This window comes from Cibotium barometz, chromosome 17 (assembly GCF_041138505.1).
Source record: "Cibotium barometz isolate CiBa-2024 chromosome 17, ASM4113850v1, whole genome shotgun sequence".
In the NCBI taxonomy this organism is placed as follows: Eukaryota; Viridiplantae; Streptophyta; class Polypodiopsida; order Cyatheales; family Cibotiaceae; genus Cibotium; species Cibotium barometz.
The window spans coordinates 50,740,190-50,756,909 of record NC_141062.1 but is presented as its reverse complement, the minus strand read 5'-3'; the positions used below and the strand labels follow the sequence as shown (position 1 = coordinate 50,756,909).

At 43.4% G+C, this 16,720-nt stretch overlaps 1 protein-coding gene across 18 annotated transcripts; it reads right to left on the bottom strand.

Moving 5' to 3' along the window:
* Positions 1–10,172: 10,172 nt before the first annotated feature.
* Positions 10,173–15,942, bottom strand: LOC147630148 (uncharacterized). 18 transcript variants are annotated; one of them, XM_086811786.1, is made up of 4 exons: positions 15,730–15,940; positions 15,372–15,544; positions 13,818–14,137; positions 10,173–13,717 (listed from the first exon to the last, which is right to left on the bottom strand). In XM_086811786.1, the coding sequence occupies exons 3-4, from the start codon at positions 13,983–13,985 to the stop codon at positions 10,484–10,486; spliced, it is 3,402 nt and encodes a 1,133-aa protein (XP_086667912.1). In that variant the 5' UTR covers positions 13,986–14,137; positions 15,372–15,544; positions 15,730–15,940; the 3' UTR covers positions 10,173–10,483. The 18 variants fall into 18 exon arrangements, with proteins under 18 accessions (XP_086667912.1, XP_086667918.1, XP_086667914.1 ...); XM_086811792.1 differs by having other exon boundaries at positions 13,818–14,115; positions 15,372–15,516; positions 15,730–15,937; XM_086811788.1 differs by having other exon boundaries at positions 15,372–15,516; positions 15,730–15,928.
* Positions 15,943–16,720: the final 778 nt, after the last annotated feature.

The window sequence follows — 16,720 nt, the reverse complement described above, 5'->3', positions numbered from 1 at the left end:
TTCTAGCATTAGGTGGTGGATTGGTGCACATAGCATTTCTAGATAAATGCTATGTGCACCAATCCACCAATGTGCAACCCTAAACCGCTCATTGTCCGAACAAAGCTGATGACATTGCAAAGTGCATTTCACACACATGCCTACTCCATCATGCTCACTCTTCCCGTGCCCTATCTTAAAGAAGCCCCATATGACCTGGATGCCAATCTAGCAATGCCACCTATATAGCCAATAAAACTATCAAGCACTCTTGGACTGCCCCCACTACATCCATCTAACCATACCCCCCCTCTCTCTCCATGTAACGTCTCAAGAAGTCATCATCATGGTAATGGAAATAATGGTGGAGAAAATGGGTGGAGTGAGAATGGTCATCACTGATGTAAAAATGGTACTCCCTAATGATTAGACGCTCTTGAGGGATACTCATAACATTGCCCACCTCTTGCTCAACATGGTGGTAGCTCATATATACCATGATCACACCTATGAGACAAATGATCATTAATGGCATTTCTTAGTTACTTGAAATAAATATTTAATATTAATATTGAATGAACATTTCATACATAGCTTTTTGGTGAATCAATATAAGTAATACCTGCTTAGAGAAGTAGTACTCATACTAGATCACTCTTGATAGGGCGTGAATGTGTAGTTCTCTACAAAGTCAACTACAAAGCTAACCACCAATGGGGAACGCTGCCAACAAGCATGCTTGAAACTGACAATCCTACACTTGGCACCATGAGTATGTCCTATATGTAGGGTTGTATATGTTCCCTGAAGGTGCATGTGAAGGCCGCGCATGGAGTTGTGTGTTGCACAAGCTACCATTGCCTAGGTCGTCATCCACCATCCTAGTGTGATTGAGTCTCGTACTGATTGTGTGCCCTCCACACAAACAGCCCTATGGAAACTATCACCCTCCATGCGTGGACACACAACAATGAGTGGATGAAGTTGAGAGGGGATACAAAGCACCTTATAAGCATGCCCGTCGAGGAGACGAAACGAATCATACAAACGTTAAAATCCCACATGGTACACCTACACAACCTGTCACACTATCGAGAGTTCCACACAAACCAAGGCTTGCACGCCTGAACAGATCGCTAGCCTATCTTGATCTCTAGGTACCTCACCCGAAATCTTAAGTACAAGGTGGTCTGTGTGATCTCAAGATAACATGTGTGATGGTAAATGAACACCCCTCTAGAACCCCTATGGTGCAAAACTTTCTTGAATTTCGGTGATGCACAACAGTTCTCCTCCCAAAACCTCTTAATCAAAGCCCTAGTGCCATCATCTATGAGATGATTGGACCTAGGTGCATGTCCACTACAAGGTACCAGGATCACAAAAGTCCAAGCTCTATCTCCTAGAAACCCCCACTCTCAAAGTGCACGTGGATGAAGAGAGGATGTGATAAGTGGCATAGAGGATACCTGCAATCAAAGAATTTTAGTATGCACATGTACATGGAGCATGGGCCTACATTTTTTATATATGTGGGATTTAGGACATGTGGCATGGGACTATAAAAGAAACATGTAGCCTTGGGATCCAGTACATGTGTCCTTAGGACTATAAAGGCACATGGCCTATATACTTTGAGATCTTACCTTACCATCTTCTTTAATACCTTTTGGTTATTATACACTATTTTTCTTGGAGCTTACAACCCAAACTTCTATGGTGGCTACTCCCATGAGCAACACATGTGTGTACTCCATGCTAATCAGTGCAAGCTATGTGTACTCCAACTAATGAGTGTAAACCTCATTCTCAATTTCTAGATCCCTCTCTTGTAGTGGTATAAGAGATTTACTTAGTCTTCTTGTTACGGGAGAAATGAGGACTTAATCATTTTTAAATTAGGTTTTGCATAATTACTTTGATCTTGATTTGTATGGATTCGTAAACAAGACTGGTAGTTATCATTTTTAGATACATGTGAATCCTATTCATTGAGTTTAGTGCAAAATTTCCTTGACTAGTGGTTCCTTTCATTAAATCTATTCATAAACCCTAGTTTTCTTTAACATTTACCTAGTTTTTTTAGAATCTCAGTAATTTAAAATATACTTGAGGCTGATATGAAAATCTTGATTCATAGGTTATCAAGAAAGTGTACAAATTGCTGTTCTATTGCAAATTTGAGTAAATATATGTACATATTATAGTTCTACAAATTTGTGTAGAGTGGAGGTTAGAGAATTCTTGGTGAAGATTTGAGAACTTAAACAAGATCAAAAGAAATCAATAAATCTTCGAGCAGTATTGAAATATTCCTGTTTAAATCAAGTCTACACTAAAGATTAAGTGCTTAGTCTTTCATCCCTTTGGTAATTCTTTTCCATTTTCTTGCAAAGAAATCACACTTGTATAAGACAGACTGTCATGAAAGGCTAGACAAAGACACAAACATGTGGAAAGCAACAAAAATACTTGGATCTTGAAATTTCTTCAGGAAAATTGAAAGCCTTGTCAAGAAAGAAATGGTGCAGAGTTCAAATCTTGTTCCAGAAATGCAGACTTATGCAGTACTTGGTATAGTTTTAAAGAAATCCTAGTGTAGAGGGAAAATTAGTGAAATCTTGGTGCAGATTTATAAAGTTCACAGGAAAAGTATGGAGAAGTGAACAGCTTAGTGTTGCGAGTAAGATTCATCAGTAAGATTGCAATAACAGACTTTCAAGGTTTATAAAAGATCAACATTCAGTTGATTCACACCCTTTCTCAGAGTTGAATCGAGCTTTCCGGTGTATAACCAGTATGCTCCCCAACACTACAAGGCTCTAACCTCTACATACAGAGGTCAATAACAAGCTTATTGATGAAAGAAGACAAAACTTGATAGAGATTCATGGCATTCATCAGTAGATGATAAGTACTATTGACTTCAGCATGTGAAATAGAGCAATAACAACAGTTACAAAACAACATTTTTCAAGTACAATGGGGAACTAATAATAAGAACTTAGGAAGGTTATTGGAGTTGCAACAGTGCCACATTTGGCAGTTTGACTGTTAACAAGTGCCTCTTCTCTGACATAATGGTTAGAGAAGAGCCAGCAAAGCATTGCTCACACAGTGGAAACCACCCATATCAATCAGCCATCACAAGAAAGGCGGTTGAGAGAAGCTCCACATGGGCCAAAAGGGTTACAACATATATGCCAAAGACACATTGCCACATGATGTCCTAATTAGCACCCTCCATCACCTTAAGCATGGTAGGATTAGTAAAAACATCATGCACTTGAGGACCAATGAGGCTCCACAACTCCCAAGGTGTTTGTGATAAAATCTTTAGAGCATGTGGAAATTTGCATCAAGGATGCTACTTGGGATCGGCTATGCTAACTCCAACGAGATCCTTGAAGTTCATATTCTGAAGCTCTTCCTACAGAGGATGAGAAGACTCGTTTGCTTCAGTGGGTTGAATGGAGCCTTGAGCGGGTCTTGAGAGTGGCTTTGGATGCTTGACAAAGTCTCAACATCTTGTTTTCCATCATTCGCGTGGTGGTTGTGAGACGAGCGTCACAGTGACCTTCGACAGTCTCGCCAGTTTCAGAGCCTGGACAAGTTTATGTGGAGGGATGAAGAAGTGTATCCTTGTCATGATGAAGATGTAGGGCAATGGGTGCCAACTATCTTAAACTCTAATGTTTTGAACAACACCACAGTTGTGAGCAGAATCAACAACAAAATCATTAGTGGAATTTAAGCACATAATTGTTAGTGGCATTTAAGCACAATTGGCAGCAGAAACATTAGTGACATTTAAGCACAATCAGCAGCAAAATAGTTAGAGGCGTTTACAAAGCAGATCACCTTGTCATGATGAAGATGTAGAGTTACCAGACTAAACGAATAGATCTTTCCAAGCAAGTTCAATAGATCAGCCAGCGCTTAGCCAAGACAGACAGCAAAAACGAAGACACAACTTAGAGTAAACATTAGCCAAGCTTTCCAAGAAAGTTCAAGACATCAGCGCATAGGAGTGCAACATAGATCTTGAGCTCTCAGCACACTATTAAAAAAAAAAAAAAGAGGCTGCCAATGTGAGGAGGAGGAGGAGGAGAAGGAGAAGCCCTCCAAGGAGCTTAACAGGAGCTCTCAGGAGAAGGGCTATTAGCCGCCAACATGAGGAGGTGAAGGAGGAAAAAAGAAAAAAAATTACTTACGAAATTTTCTTAGCCCTAAATTTTGGGCTTTTTGGGCCATCCACACCTCTCCTAACTTTTGCCCACCCGCATGTATCCAAACCGAAATCACCACTCACTGCTATCCTCGTGTGAATAACCTCTACAAAACACCAAGTGTGTGAACACCCCTCACAAACACCCCAAGTGCATGAATACCATCCATCATAATGCTCTAAAACATGTAATCAATCCTCATGGTCAAGTAAAGTGTGGCTAATCAAAAGAAATCAGGTGTAGGGTCAAGGAAAATGTGGATGAAGGAGGGTTAATGGGCTGGATAAAAAGAGAGGCTTTGTTGGCATCAATTCTTGTTTCATTAGGGATTTCAATACTGTGATTAGAGAATTGATCAAGACCCATGATTTTGGTTTATCATGGAGCTGTTTTAGGATGTGGGTGACTTTGCCACATGCACTCATGAGCTATCAAGAGTTTCAAGATGTTTGGATGATGCATGGTCACGATTTTGGTATTGTTTTTGATACATATGGCTACACAGTAGATAATGATCATGACAGTCATTCATTTGGGAGCGTTCCGCAAGCCATGGCATGATAGGGTCGAATCCTTGAAGTACATGTGTCGGTCATGCTTACACACATGCCGCTATCGTAATGGTGTTTGCAAGGATCTCGATAACTTCTATGACTCGTCTCTATGCCATCGTAATGTTGATTCATATGGCTGCACGGTAGATGATGATCATGATAGGCATTCATGTTGGGAGCATTATGCAAGCCATGGCATGATAGGGTCAAATCCTTGGAGTACATGTGTCGGGAATGCTTACACATATGCCGCTAACATAATGGTGTTTGCAAGGATCTCGATAGCTTCTATGACTCGTCTACGACATCATAATTGTGTTTGCAAGGATCTCAATAGCTTCTATGACTCATCTACGACATCTACTAGCCATCATCCTATTGATTCCCATTCACCTAGACCGATTCATTCATTGTATTATGATGTAGATTCTGATGGATGATGGTGTAGCACACACACATGTACATGATGATATTGATACACGTGTACATGATAATATTGCTACACATGCACATGGTGATAATATTGACACATGCACATGATACACATGATGATTATGTATGCTGTATTGATGTGTGTGAGCTAGATCATGTGGGCATGATTTGCAAGGGTAGGCATGGCATTGAGCATTATGGGTGATGATAAATTGGCATCGAGTATTATGCCTACCTACCTTCTTAGCGATCATTAGGACACATTAGATGATCATGAGGGTTTGGATACATTAGACTATCGTGAGGGTCTTCATTTGGATGCATTAGATGTTCATGAGAGGGTTCTATCAAAGGATCGGAGCATTCGATTTAGTGATGCACCCATTGTTACACATGGAGTTAATGATGATTCATATATTGGATCATGGGATACCTATGTGCATACGATGGACCATGAGGAGCATAGACCTGAGTTTCTTCTTGTGTTAGATGTGCTAGGCTACTCCTCTAGAGTTTCCACACATGGAGGCGTTCATGATTCAATCACTACTCCTAGTTCTCATAGATTTCTTGGTAGCGTTTGTGTGGATATAGTTCATGTGTTTGAGGAATCAGGCATAGTACATGAGGGTAGTTATGACTTTGTTCAGGTGAGGCCTTGTAGGAGAAAAAAGATTATGCATATGGATCATATTCCTATTAGATCATATGATGTTGATCTTGAGAGATTCGTATTTGACCTAGGCATATTTTTAGATTCAGTATTGATGGAGATTGATTTATCATGCGATATAGGTCATATAGGGGCACCATTAATGGAGATAGACTATGCCTATGGGGACTACCCTACAGACCTTGGGGATTCCTTGGATGGTGACTTGGTGGAGTCATTATTAGTATTTAGTGATGATTATGATGATCCTATTGATCATGCTTTTGTTTTGTAGGATCACACACATATCCAGGTCTTGCACATGAGGATATGGTGCATGGTATGGATCATGCTTATACACATATTGATGCAATGGATCATGCCTTGGCAGATTGTTCGAGAGGCACCACATGGGACATGACATTGATTCACATTTGATCTTGCATGATGATGCTGACCTTGAGTTATGTTTATTTGGCTTCCATTCGACATGATCCTATGTTCTTTGGAGCTAGGATGCTTCTCTTTGGATGCATTCTATGCGACTTGAGATGTATGGTATTTGATCATGTGGCATGCCATTCGGATACACATGCGCCACATTTTGGTTTTGTCCTACATGATGATTCATTTCTGCCAGGACCATTCCACATTCAGGCAATGAGTTATGGCTTCATTTGGTGGATACCTTGGATGTTGGACCCACGTTATCATTGTAAGGATGGGTTTGTGAGCTTTCCTTGGACCTAGGTGCTTTTACTACATTGATTTCCGGGATTTGTGATGTATACCACAGTTATCCATTTGATTCGGGAGAATATACGATTAGATTCGGAAGGATATATGGTTAGCTTCATCATTGGTTCCCTACATTGATTTCCGGGATTTGTGATGTATACCACAGTTATCCATTTGATTCGGGAGAATATACGATTAGATTCGGAAGGATATATGGTTAGCTTCATCATTGGTTCCCTACATCTACCATTTGATCCGAAACCATTATCTGGGAGTTTGCATGGCCCAAATTTTCTTTTGATCTACGCAGGAGCATGGTTAGCCTCATCATCAACAACATTCCATTATCTTTTCCATTTGACCTCAGCATTCATGTGACTTTTTGCACGACTCATATTTTGGCATTTGATCTTCTATTTGTCTTCGAGCATCGATACCTAGTTTACCTAGTTATGGTCAATTTTTGGCTTTTGCATATAGCCTCTTGTATATGTTTGTTTGTGCACGACCGCCCTTTGATTTGGAGAACAAAATCATTACAAGAGGGGATGGTTATAATGAAGGAATTTTAGTACGCACATGCCCATCGGGTATGGGCGTAGGCACATGGGGCTTAGGGCATCTTTATGCATGTGGCCTTGGGACTATAAAAGGCACATGGCCTATGTACTTTGATACCATACCTTTTGGTCAATATACACTTTATCTTTCTTGGAGCTTATGGCCTAAGCTTCCGTTGTGGCTACTCCCATGAGCAGCACACATGTGTACTCCATGTGAATAAGTGCAAGCTATGTGTACTCCAACCAATGAGTGCAACCCTCATTCTCAATCCCTAGATCCCTCTCTTGTAGTACCTCTCATGTTGTTACTACTAATGTCACAATAGGCCATCGAGCTGTCAAATCATCTGCACAACTTGAGCTCTTAAGTGTCACCACTCACACTCCTAAGCACGTCCATGCTGGTCCTCCTAAGCATCTGCACAACCCAATCTCTTGAGTGTTGTCGCTTACACTCCTAAGTACGTCCATGCTAGCCCTCGTCTAGCTTAGGCTACTACCAATGTCGCAATTCTACACAATGTAATGGTAGGATGGTAAAGTTAAGCATCGAGCACACTCGACCTTGATGGAAGGTCGAGGTTACAAAAGTACTTGTGGGCGATGATGACCCGTGCACGCCAACATGCCCTGGACATGGCTATGATTTTCCCATCCACTCCATCAATGCCCTCAGGAGGAGGAGAGGGCTCATATGATGGTTCTTGTTGGGGTACAAGAGAGGTTAGGAGGGATCTTGTGGGGAGGTTAGGAGGGATCTTGTGGGATAGTGAGCATGGGAGGAGGTCAAGTTCGAGTATGAGAAGAAGGTGGTGTGGTCGCCATAGGAGGAGAAGGTGGAGTGATTGCATGAGAAAGAGGATGATGAGAATGAAGGGGAGAAGGATGAGAAAGGGGAGGAGAAGGAGAATGAGATGGGGAGAGGAGGAGGATGAGATTCCAAGGGAGGTGGAGTGGATGTCATAGGAGGAGGAGGAGGAGTGGATGCATGAGGAGAAAGGGGGGAAGGATGACAAAAAGGTGGAGGAGGAGGAGGAGGAGAAGGAGAAGCAAGGGGAGAAGACGAAGATGGCTCACCAATGGAAGTGGGCCCGTCGATGGATTGACAACATGCTCTCAACACGGCTTTTCTTTTACGGTCCTTCCTTCTCTTTTCCTACATGTGAACCCTTTCTTGCTCCTCTCGAACTTTGTGGATGGGAGAGCCTCTTTTCCTTGCACTCTTTCTACTCATGTGGCTTTGGGAGCCCATTCTTAGGAGAGTAGAGATTAAAGAAATGAATAAAGTAAAGATAAGTTTATTTAAATAGCATACATTAAACTAAAGAAAAGATTAGAAAGATTTAAAATAGTAAACAACGAATCAAAAGCAGAGAGAAGCTTTGGCTATAGAGCTCCGCAAATGTTGCTTTGCTACAAATGAGCTTAGATTTGTGTGCTTATATAGATGAGCTTGCTCGCATTTCATTAGCTAGAATAGATAGCTTATATTATCATATTTAATTTCATAAATCCTTTTTTATTTGTTGAGTTATGAATATATATGTTTACATAATGTATCTATATAATATTACTAATAACATATATATTTATATATATATGTTATCAGTAATAACATATATATTTATATATAAATATGTAATCTTTGCTATATACTAATTAAAAAAATTATTTTTTTAATTATTTCTAAGTATATCTTTATTGAATAATAAGTATATAAGAACGGACCGCATGTTACAGAAGACAGGTGCGGAATTGGCAAGTTGGAGCACAAGATTACGAAGCTTATTCATTCAGATCTGCGTTCGTTTCACTTGCATCTGCATCGGGTGGAGAATCAGCCACTGGTTTTGGACCGTGGTGCACCTTGTCGTGTCACTTACTCCCCAAATTCAAAAGTAAATTTGATAACAGCATAATTCGGGCACAAGGTGTAGGTTGGGGAATACCGATTTGATCAGATTTCTTGTCATCATCACCTTTCAGGTTTTTCCATTGTCACCCTGTTTCGGGCTGCTGGCACAATGCGCGCCTCTGGCAGAAATTGGAGCTGCATTACAGCACAAGAAACCAGCCATCCAAGTGCACCTTTGTGAGTTAAGTCCCAGCTTGGTCATGGGCACTTTTGGCTGTCCTTTTGTTTTGATTAGAGAGGGCTCACTGTGGCACCACTCATCCTCCTCCTATTCAGGTTTTCAAGTTCAGTTGTATGGGCTCTTAAAACTCCCATTCATCTGGTCGGATAAGAATATCTCCATATATCACTTCGAAAGTCCTCAGCTCATAAAGGGCTCTTCACGTGAGCATGCAATTGAAAGTGAGCTAAATTTCGGGGGAGAAAGGAGCACACCAGTTGAATCCACCGGCCAGCTAAATCAGTAGATACCATCACTTTGTCTTGCTCACCTAGAAGGTCTTCATAGACAACCTAGAGTAGCTGGTTGGACAACTCAGCCCCAACGGTTGAAAAGAAAGGGAGCTGCTCACCACTTGAGAAAAGCTCGAAGAAAGCATATACAACCGACATTCAACTATGGTGTGTCGGGTATCAGCTAGGTCAAAACAGGGAAATACCCTAGCTATGGAATGCCCAATTCAAAGACATCTCATTAGTGCCAGGATGATCTGGCAATGTGGAAGCAGAACTCATATCCTGCACATCAAAAGATGGCTTGAATGATTGGCAAGATATTTGCCAAGTCATGGGCCAAATTAGCACATATTTCCTCACAAATATAAGGCACAGAAGCAACAGTATGGCAAGAGAGACAAAATCACTCTCATAGGGCTCCCTTGCCATCATGATTGTTAGCACTGGGATTGAGGTGCATAACATTTCTTCTTCTTTTTTTCCTCCTTTTTTTAATCTTGATGTGAACTTGGAAGTACACCTACTCTACTCACACTTATGCCACCACTCGCACAGGGGGAGAATCGAACCCGTATCCTTGGGACTCTTTATCTCCAACCATACCACAGCACTACGACGCGATCGGCAATGCATAACATTTTGATAAATCCAAACTTCAGAACCAAAAACAAAAAACACCCTTTTTCCAGTGATAGCGTGCTTGAAAAAAGTTCTTGCCATGGCCACTGCTCATCCTGCCAACTAGGATGAACTAAGCTGGGCACTTTCTTGGCCTTTTTTACAATCTATTACAGCCACATTGTACATTGGAGAAAGATGCAAATAACATTTGAAGGAACGCCTCACATAAAATGAATTAATGTCAGGAGGCAAAACTCAACTCCATATAGCCCTGCAGAGCTGCATTTTTTTTTAAAAAGGCAAGAGGATGCATCCATTTGCATTGGACCATCCATTCCCATTTCTCAAGTATGATCTTGTGAACCCTTTAATGGAATCTGTTGCTGTGAATGTTTCTTTTTTTCCAATAAAGTGCCAAGCCTGACAAACAAAGTTTTCTTCTTTTTTTTGGTTGGTAAGGATGCCAGTTCCTCTTGAAAAGCCACCTCGTCCTTGAGATTGCCTTCTTCCCTTTCAGACAGTTCTTCCCTTTTGATTGATAAACATGTTAACTCTTCTCTGAGAGCCACTTCCACGCTTTCTTCCCTCTCAATCAGCTCATCCTTCTGATCTTTACCATCTTTGTACATAGGAGATACACTTATATCCAATACCTCTTCTAGAGAATCTGGTTGGGGCTTCTCTTCTCTGCATTCCAAAGGAAAACTTCGGCCTACAGCTTCTGAATGAATTGGTATATCTATAGCATCCTTAGCTGTCTGCCATTGCTTACTATCATCTAAAAGCCTTTGTATTTCAGCTTCCATGTTTGATTTTGCCTTTTCAGTGTCTGCAAGATGCTGATGCACCTCTAAGACTGCCCTTTCATTGGCTTCTTTTTCCTGCTTAGTGGCCTCAAGCTCCTTCAACAACCTCTCGGCGCTGGCATTTGAAGCTTCCACCTCCACCATGGCAATGGCCAAACGCTCTTCAGCATCTTGTAGTTTCATTCTCAAATCGTCCAGCTCTTCTGGTGAGACTGCAATACCAGCATTTGCCATCTCCAGCATTTCTCTTTGTTGTTTGTCTTCCTCTTGCACAAGAGAGGCATCCAGCTTTAGTGCCTCCAGGTCCGTCAGTGCAACCTGAAGCCTCTCTTCTGCAGTCTTACAAGCAGATTTAGCCTTCTCTTCATCCAACTTGACCCTCTCTACTTCTTCTCTGAGCTTTTCCACTTCCTGCAGAGCTGCTTGTGTTTCCTCTACTGCAGTCTTGGCTTGCCCCTTTTCCATCAGGACTTCGGTTTTCAGTGCTTCGGCCTCCTCTCTTGCTGACTGAGCTTGCTGCCTTGCCTTTTCCAGTTCCTTACTCACCAGCTGTGCCTCTTCTACAGCAACATGCAGTTCCTCTCTCGCTGCCTCAGTTTCTTTTTTTGCCAGAAGCACTTCTTCCTGTACGGCTTGCAGATTTTTATTCAAAGTTCTTGCCTCCTCTGCTACTCTTAGAGCCTCAAGTTCGGCTGTGTGTACTGCTTCTAATGCTCTCTGGGCTTCATCTCTTGCTGCTTGAGCTTTGCCTAATGCCACCACTGCATCTTCCTTGTTCCGTGCAGCTTCAGCACTTGCTGTTTGTTCTTCTAGTCTAGCGTGATCTTTCTCTGAAATGGCTAATTGTAAGGATATGCGAAGCTTGTCTGCATCTTCCCTTGCCACTTTTGCAACAGTTACAGCTTCTTGAAGATACAGTTTCATCTTGATCAGCTCAGCATTCAGAGCAGCGGCTTTGGCATTTGCAACTGTTTCCTTTTCTGTAAGCTCAAGCAGCTTACCCGCATTTGTTTCAGTTAAAGATGCCAATGCAACACTCAGTGCAGTAGCTTTAGTGCCCATACTACATTCTCGTTCCTTAAGCTCCACCATTTCTAACTGAGTTCTTTCCAGGTCCGACATCAGCGTAGCAGCTTTGCTATCAGCACTAGCTACTCTTTTCCTCAGGTCCAACACCTCCAACTGCCTTTCTTCAAGGTCCTGCATCAAAGCAGCAACTTTGGAAGTCATTCTTAGTTCTCTTTCTTTCAACACGGAGAGCTCTCTCTGGATACTGTCTAACTCCCTGGTCAATGCAGTGCCTTTCTCTGCTGAGCTCAACTCCTGCCTTTTCAGCTCTGCTAGCTCATTCCGAGTGTGCTCTAATTCTGTAGTGAGGGCAGTGGCGTTTGCACTCGCTATGGATTCCTTCTTAACAATAGCAACCAGCTCCAATCTTTGTCTTTCTGATTCTATTTTCAGAGACTCCATGGCTGCATAAACACTTGCTATTCTCTCATTCAGCACCATTGATTCTTTCTGGTTTGCTTCTGTGAGCTTGATCAGCTCAAGACTTAAAGCTTCTGCTTTCACACTTGCGCGCACCTCTTTCACCTCCATGGTTGCAAGTTGTGCTTGACTTCTTTCCAGCTCTGCTTTGAGTGATTCAAGGAAGGTCACCAGCATAGCCCCTTCCAGAGTTACTTTCACCAAGTTCCCCTGTGCTTCCTCTAGTTCCATGGACACTACTGCTAGTGAAGCAAGGGCCACTGACTCAGTTTCCTTGGCCTTCTCTATATCGGCATTCACCTTGTCATAATTTGCATGGGCATTATTCATAGCCAGGAAAGCCTTTTTCTCAGCCTCTTTGGCAGCTGCAAGCTCAGCTCTGAGTTGTTCAAGTGCAGAGCTCATATCTGTCAGCTGTAACTCAGACTTTCCCTCAGCATCTTTAGCATCTGCAAGCTCAGCCCTGAGGTGTTCTAACACAGAAGTTAGGTCCAGGAGCCACATTTCATACTTCGTTTCAGATTGTTTGGCAGCTGCAAGCTCCATTTGAAGATGTTCTAATGCAGAGTTTACATCTGTGAGTTGCATTTCAGATTTTTGAGCTAGAGCAAGTTCCTGTTTCAAGCTTTCGAGTTCAGATCTTGCAGTGCTAGCTTCTTGGAATGCCTTTTTCAGCTCAGCTTCCTTGGCAGCAAGTGTGGCCGCTCCTTCCTGTGCACATTTGTCACAGGATGCAGTGGCCTCTGCAAGATCTTCACGAGTGCAGGCCATTTCACTCATCAGTTCATCCACTCTGGTTGATACAGAGTCCACAGCAACAAGTGACCCTTTGGCTGCTAACAACTCAGCAGACAGCTCCTCTACTCTCTTTGCTGTGGATTCAGCTGCATTCATGGCCTCTCCAGCCAGTCTCACAGCTTCGTCTTTGGCCTCAACACAAACTATAAGCTCATGTTTCAAGCTCTCCATCGCTTGCTTGTTCGTCTGCAAGTCCACCACAGCTGCCTCATACTGCTGTTTCATAACTTCTAGCTCTGCTTGCCAGTCTTCAGCTGCTGTAAAGCTGGCATGCTCCATCTCTTCAGCACGTAGCCTATCTCGTTTAGAGAGCTCAATAGCATCTTGGAGTTTAGCTGTCAAATCCTCCACTTGTCTTTTCGAACGGGCTAAATCTTGTAGCACGTTCGACTTTGACTTCTCCATCAAGGCTAGCTGCTCCTTTGTCTTGGCAAGCTCTTCTTGCACCTGGTGCAGTTCGGCTCCTCTGCTGACTGGTGTCTTTCTCTGCATTGATTAATCAGTGAGATAGCATCAGAGGGGGATTCAGATGATCATATTCTAAGCCATGAGGCATAAATAACTCTAGAGGATCTTTGAGACCTACCTCGGTACTGAACGGGCGAAGTGACCTTCGATCAGGTGTTGCCTTGGGACTGTTTTCTCCGAACATGCTTGCCCCCGTCTTCGCCGCTGGAGGGGTTCTGTCTGTCTCCAGGCCAGATCCCCTCTGTAGCTTTGGTCGTGGGGTTGCAGGGGACAACTTGCTAGCCATGACTGGATCTTACACGGGATTGGATTGCAGTACTTCCTCTAAGATCTGAACAAGACCTTGTGCCCAGCTGAACGCGTCAGAATGTCTGCTACTGCTATTTAGCCTTTACAGTCTGCCTCCATAAAAGTGCCTGAAAGTCCACCATTTGCATTCTAGCAACACGGATGCAATATTTCAAGCTATGCATGAAAAATCAAACTAAATGACCAAGAAGAACAGACAAATTTTGGAGAAGGTGAAATCTCTCAAGCCAGCATTCCTTCAACTTACTAAGCTTAAGACGAAACAACAAAACAACAGCAGGAGGAAAGCAGAGGCAAGCTTGAAGTCAAGGCAATGCTATGAATCGTCACCAGCAATGATGAAGTTAAGGGGAGATGCATAAGGTGACGTTAGCGCACGTGGGCAACATCAGCAAAATAGGAAATTATGCACGGAGAGCAACTTAAAGAGCGACTCAAAGCTTTCGGCCATATGAGCTGCCGAACCATAGCAAGTTTGTTGTTCTTAGGACTCCAGCCCCATACATACAGCAGAGATCTATGCTAGGATTCCGAGCTAGTACCTTGGCGTCAAGATGGGCAACCAGCATTTGTCTAACAGTGGGTTGGGCATACCTGGAGGAGAAAGTAGCTTAAGAAGGCACGGCCGCACATGCCAAAAAAAAACGCTAGACGACTACCTCGTAACGGCGCAATCATGGTGAGCAAGATCACTGTAGAGTTCGACTGCTGTGCAGCCTGTTGAACGTCAACAAATCGAGCGGGTGAAAACAGAAACGGTAGAAACAGCGAAAAGGCATTCAATGCATTGCTTGACTACTACCACATTTTCAAAGCTTGGACGACTACAAGCGAAGACGAACTTGTACAACGGCTAAGTCACACAGCAAAAGGAAATGTAGTTCCATCATGTTGCTGCACAGACATGAGAAACGCATACCTACATGAGCTTGGCATTGATGAGAGCTGGTGTGGCGATGGCTATTATCGTCGGCTTCAACAACATGGCGCTGTGGCTAGCTCAGGTCAGGAGCAGATGGAAATGAAGGAATGGGGGAGAGAGGGAGAGAAAACGGCAGTCAGATCTCTAGCGTAAGCGTGCCTACTGCGTGTGATGTTGGGAAAGGTGAGAGGACGTTTACAGTGATGCTGCTTGCACATGGAGAGGCCTAGAGAGGTGGGCCAGGAGAGAGAGAGAGAGAGAGAGAGAGAGAGTGTGTGTGTGTGTGTGTGTGTGTGTGTGTGTGTGTGTGAGTGAGAGTAAAGGCTGTCTAATTTCACAAAAAAGCAGGCGAACGCGCGAAGATGGGGGCAGCTATGGCGAGAGCCGATGGTGGTTGGGAAAAGCAAGGGAAAGGCGTTACGAAAGGAATGGTTAGGGTACCTGTGGCATGCCGTAAGGTAAAGCCATGGCGTCTGCCTTCTCTCTCTCTCTCTCTCCTTTTACTTTTTCGGAAGAGGAGCCCACATTACATATCCACACAGACAGAGACGAAGACGAAAGCGCAAGGAAAGATGAAGACGAGAGTCTGCAGCACACGGAAAGAGATCATCACTCTGCTGCAAAAACCAAGGCAAAAGTTAAGCGAGCAAATCAAAGCAAGCCTGCGTGAATAGAATAGAGCACCAGCGCCACTGCGCCTGCTGCTCTCGCCTCGACTGGCGCAAAGAGAAGACGAAAGTCACGAAACCCTAACTCTGCTCATGGAAGGCAAAAGGCGCGATGAGAGAGGGGCTCTGACCTGCAGAGCCCGGCCGCGAGTTGCTGCTGAGATTGGGAGATGGACCAGCTCCAAGGGCGTAGGGCATTGTTAAAGGCGTAGATCGAGGAGAGGTGAGCGCAGCACATGGAGGAGGTTTCCAGTTTCCTGCATGGAGACCCGAAGCTGTTGCAAAAACGGAAGTTGCTGAGCTTTCCTTCTTCGGCTGCTGACGAGTCCCGCAGACAGCAGGGCAAAAACAGCGACAATTGCCCCTTGCGAGGAAGACAACAGGGGCGTTTACCCTCGTGGCAAAAGCCCACGCAGGAAAGTTGTTGCCACGTGCCAAGTCATCGTTGCCAAGCAGAGCGCTCTCTCGGCAGTCCTCCGGTCCACGATGACGTACGCCTCTGCCCTCCCAACTATTTGCATTTGTTGCCATCGTTATCGCAGGTCAGTCCCCCTGCCACTGCCTGTACCCGGTCGTCAGAACCTCCGCGGGCCCCACCGCCCGGCCTTTTGATATACGAATATTTTTTGGCAGTTTTTAAAATCTCGGTTCGAAATCTGACGTGTGATTTTTGGTTTCTCACCATTTTGGTGAAAACTTGTCACCGCCCACCGCCGGTGACAATACTGGCATGCTGCCATAATAAAATAATCCCGGTTTACGCTTTTGAAAATCTAAGATCAAAGTCTCAAAAAAATCAAGAATATATATATTTTTGGAAATTTTCTTTCCTCATACTTTCGTTAATGTCTTACACTCTTTTTACATAAAATAAAATAAAATTCCCAAATCCTTCCCGCCATTTATGAGCTGCCGCGTATACTGCATTTGCGTTTGTTTAAAGCTTGCTCAGTAGGGGGGGGTCCAGATCGACGTGGCCCTGATTTTAGTTATTTATTTATTTGACGCTTTTCCAGGGATAGTGCATGCTTGCTGCCCCTTGGATGGAACGTTTCACCTACCCGCCTTTCTAAATAGTAGATTGTTAGCTAAACTCGTTAAAATATTAATGTGAATAAACAT

What these genes read in the sequence shown, in the direction of transcription:
- LOC147630148 (XM_086811785.1), bottom strand. Translation starts at nt 13,985, where the DNA reads ATGGCTAGCAAGTTGTCCCCTGCAACCCCACGACCAAAGCTACAGAGG. An exon ending in TTCGCCCGTTCAGTACCGAG is followed by an intron (nt 13,718 to 13,817) that starts GTAGGTCTCAAA and finishes TAATCAATGCAG; the next exon opens with AGAAAGACACCAGTCAGCAG.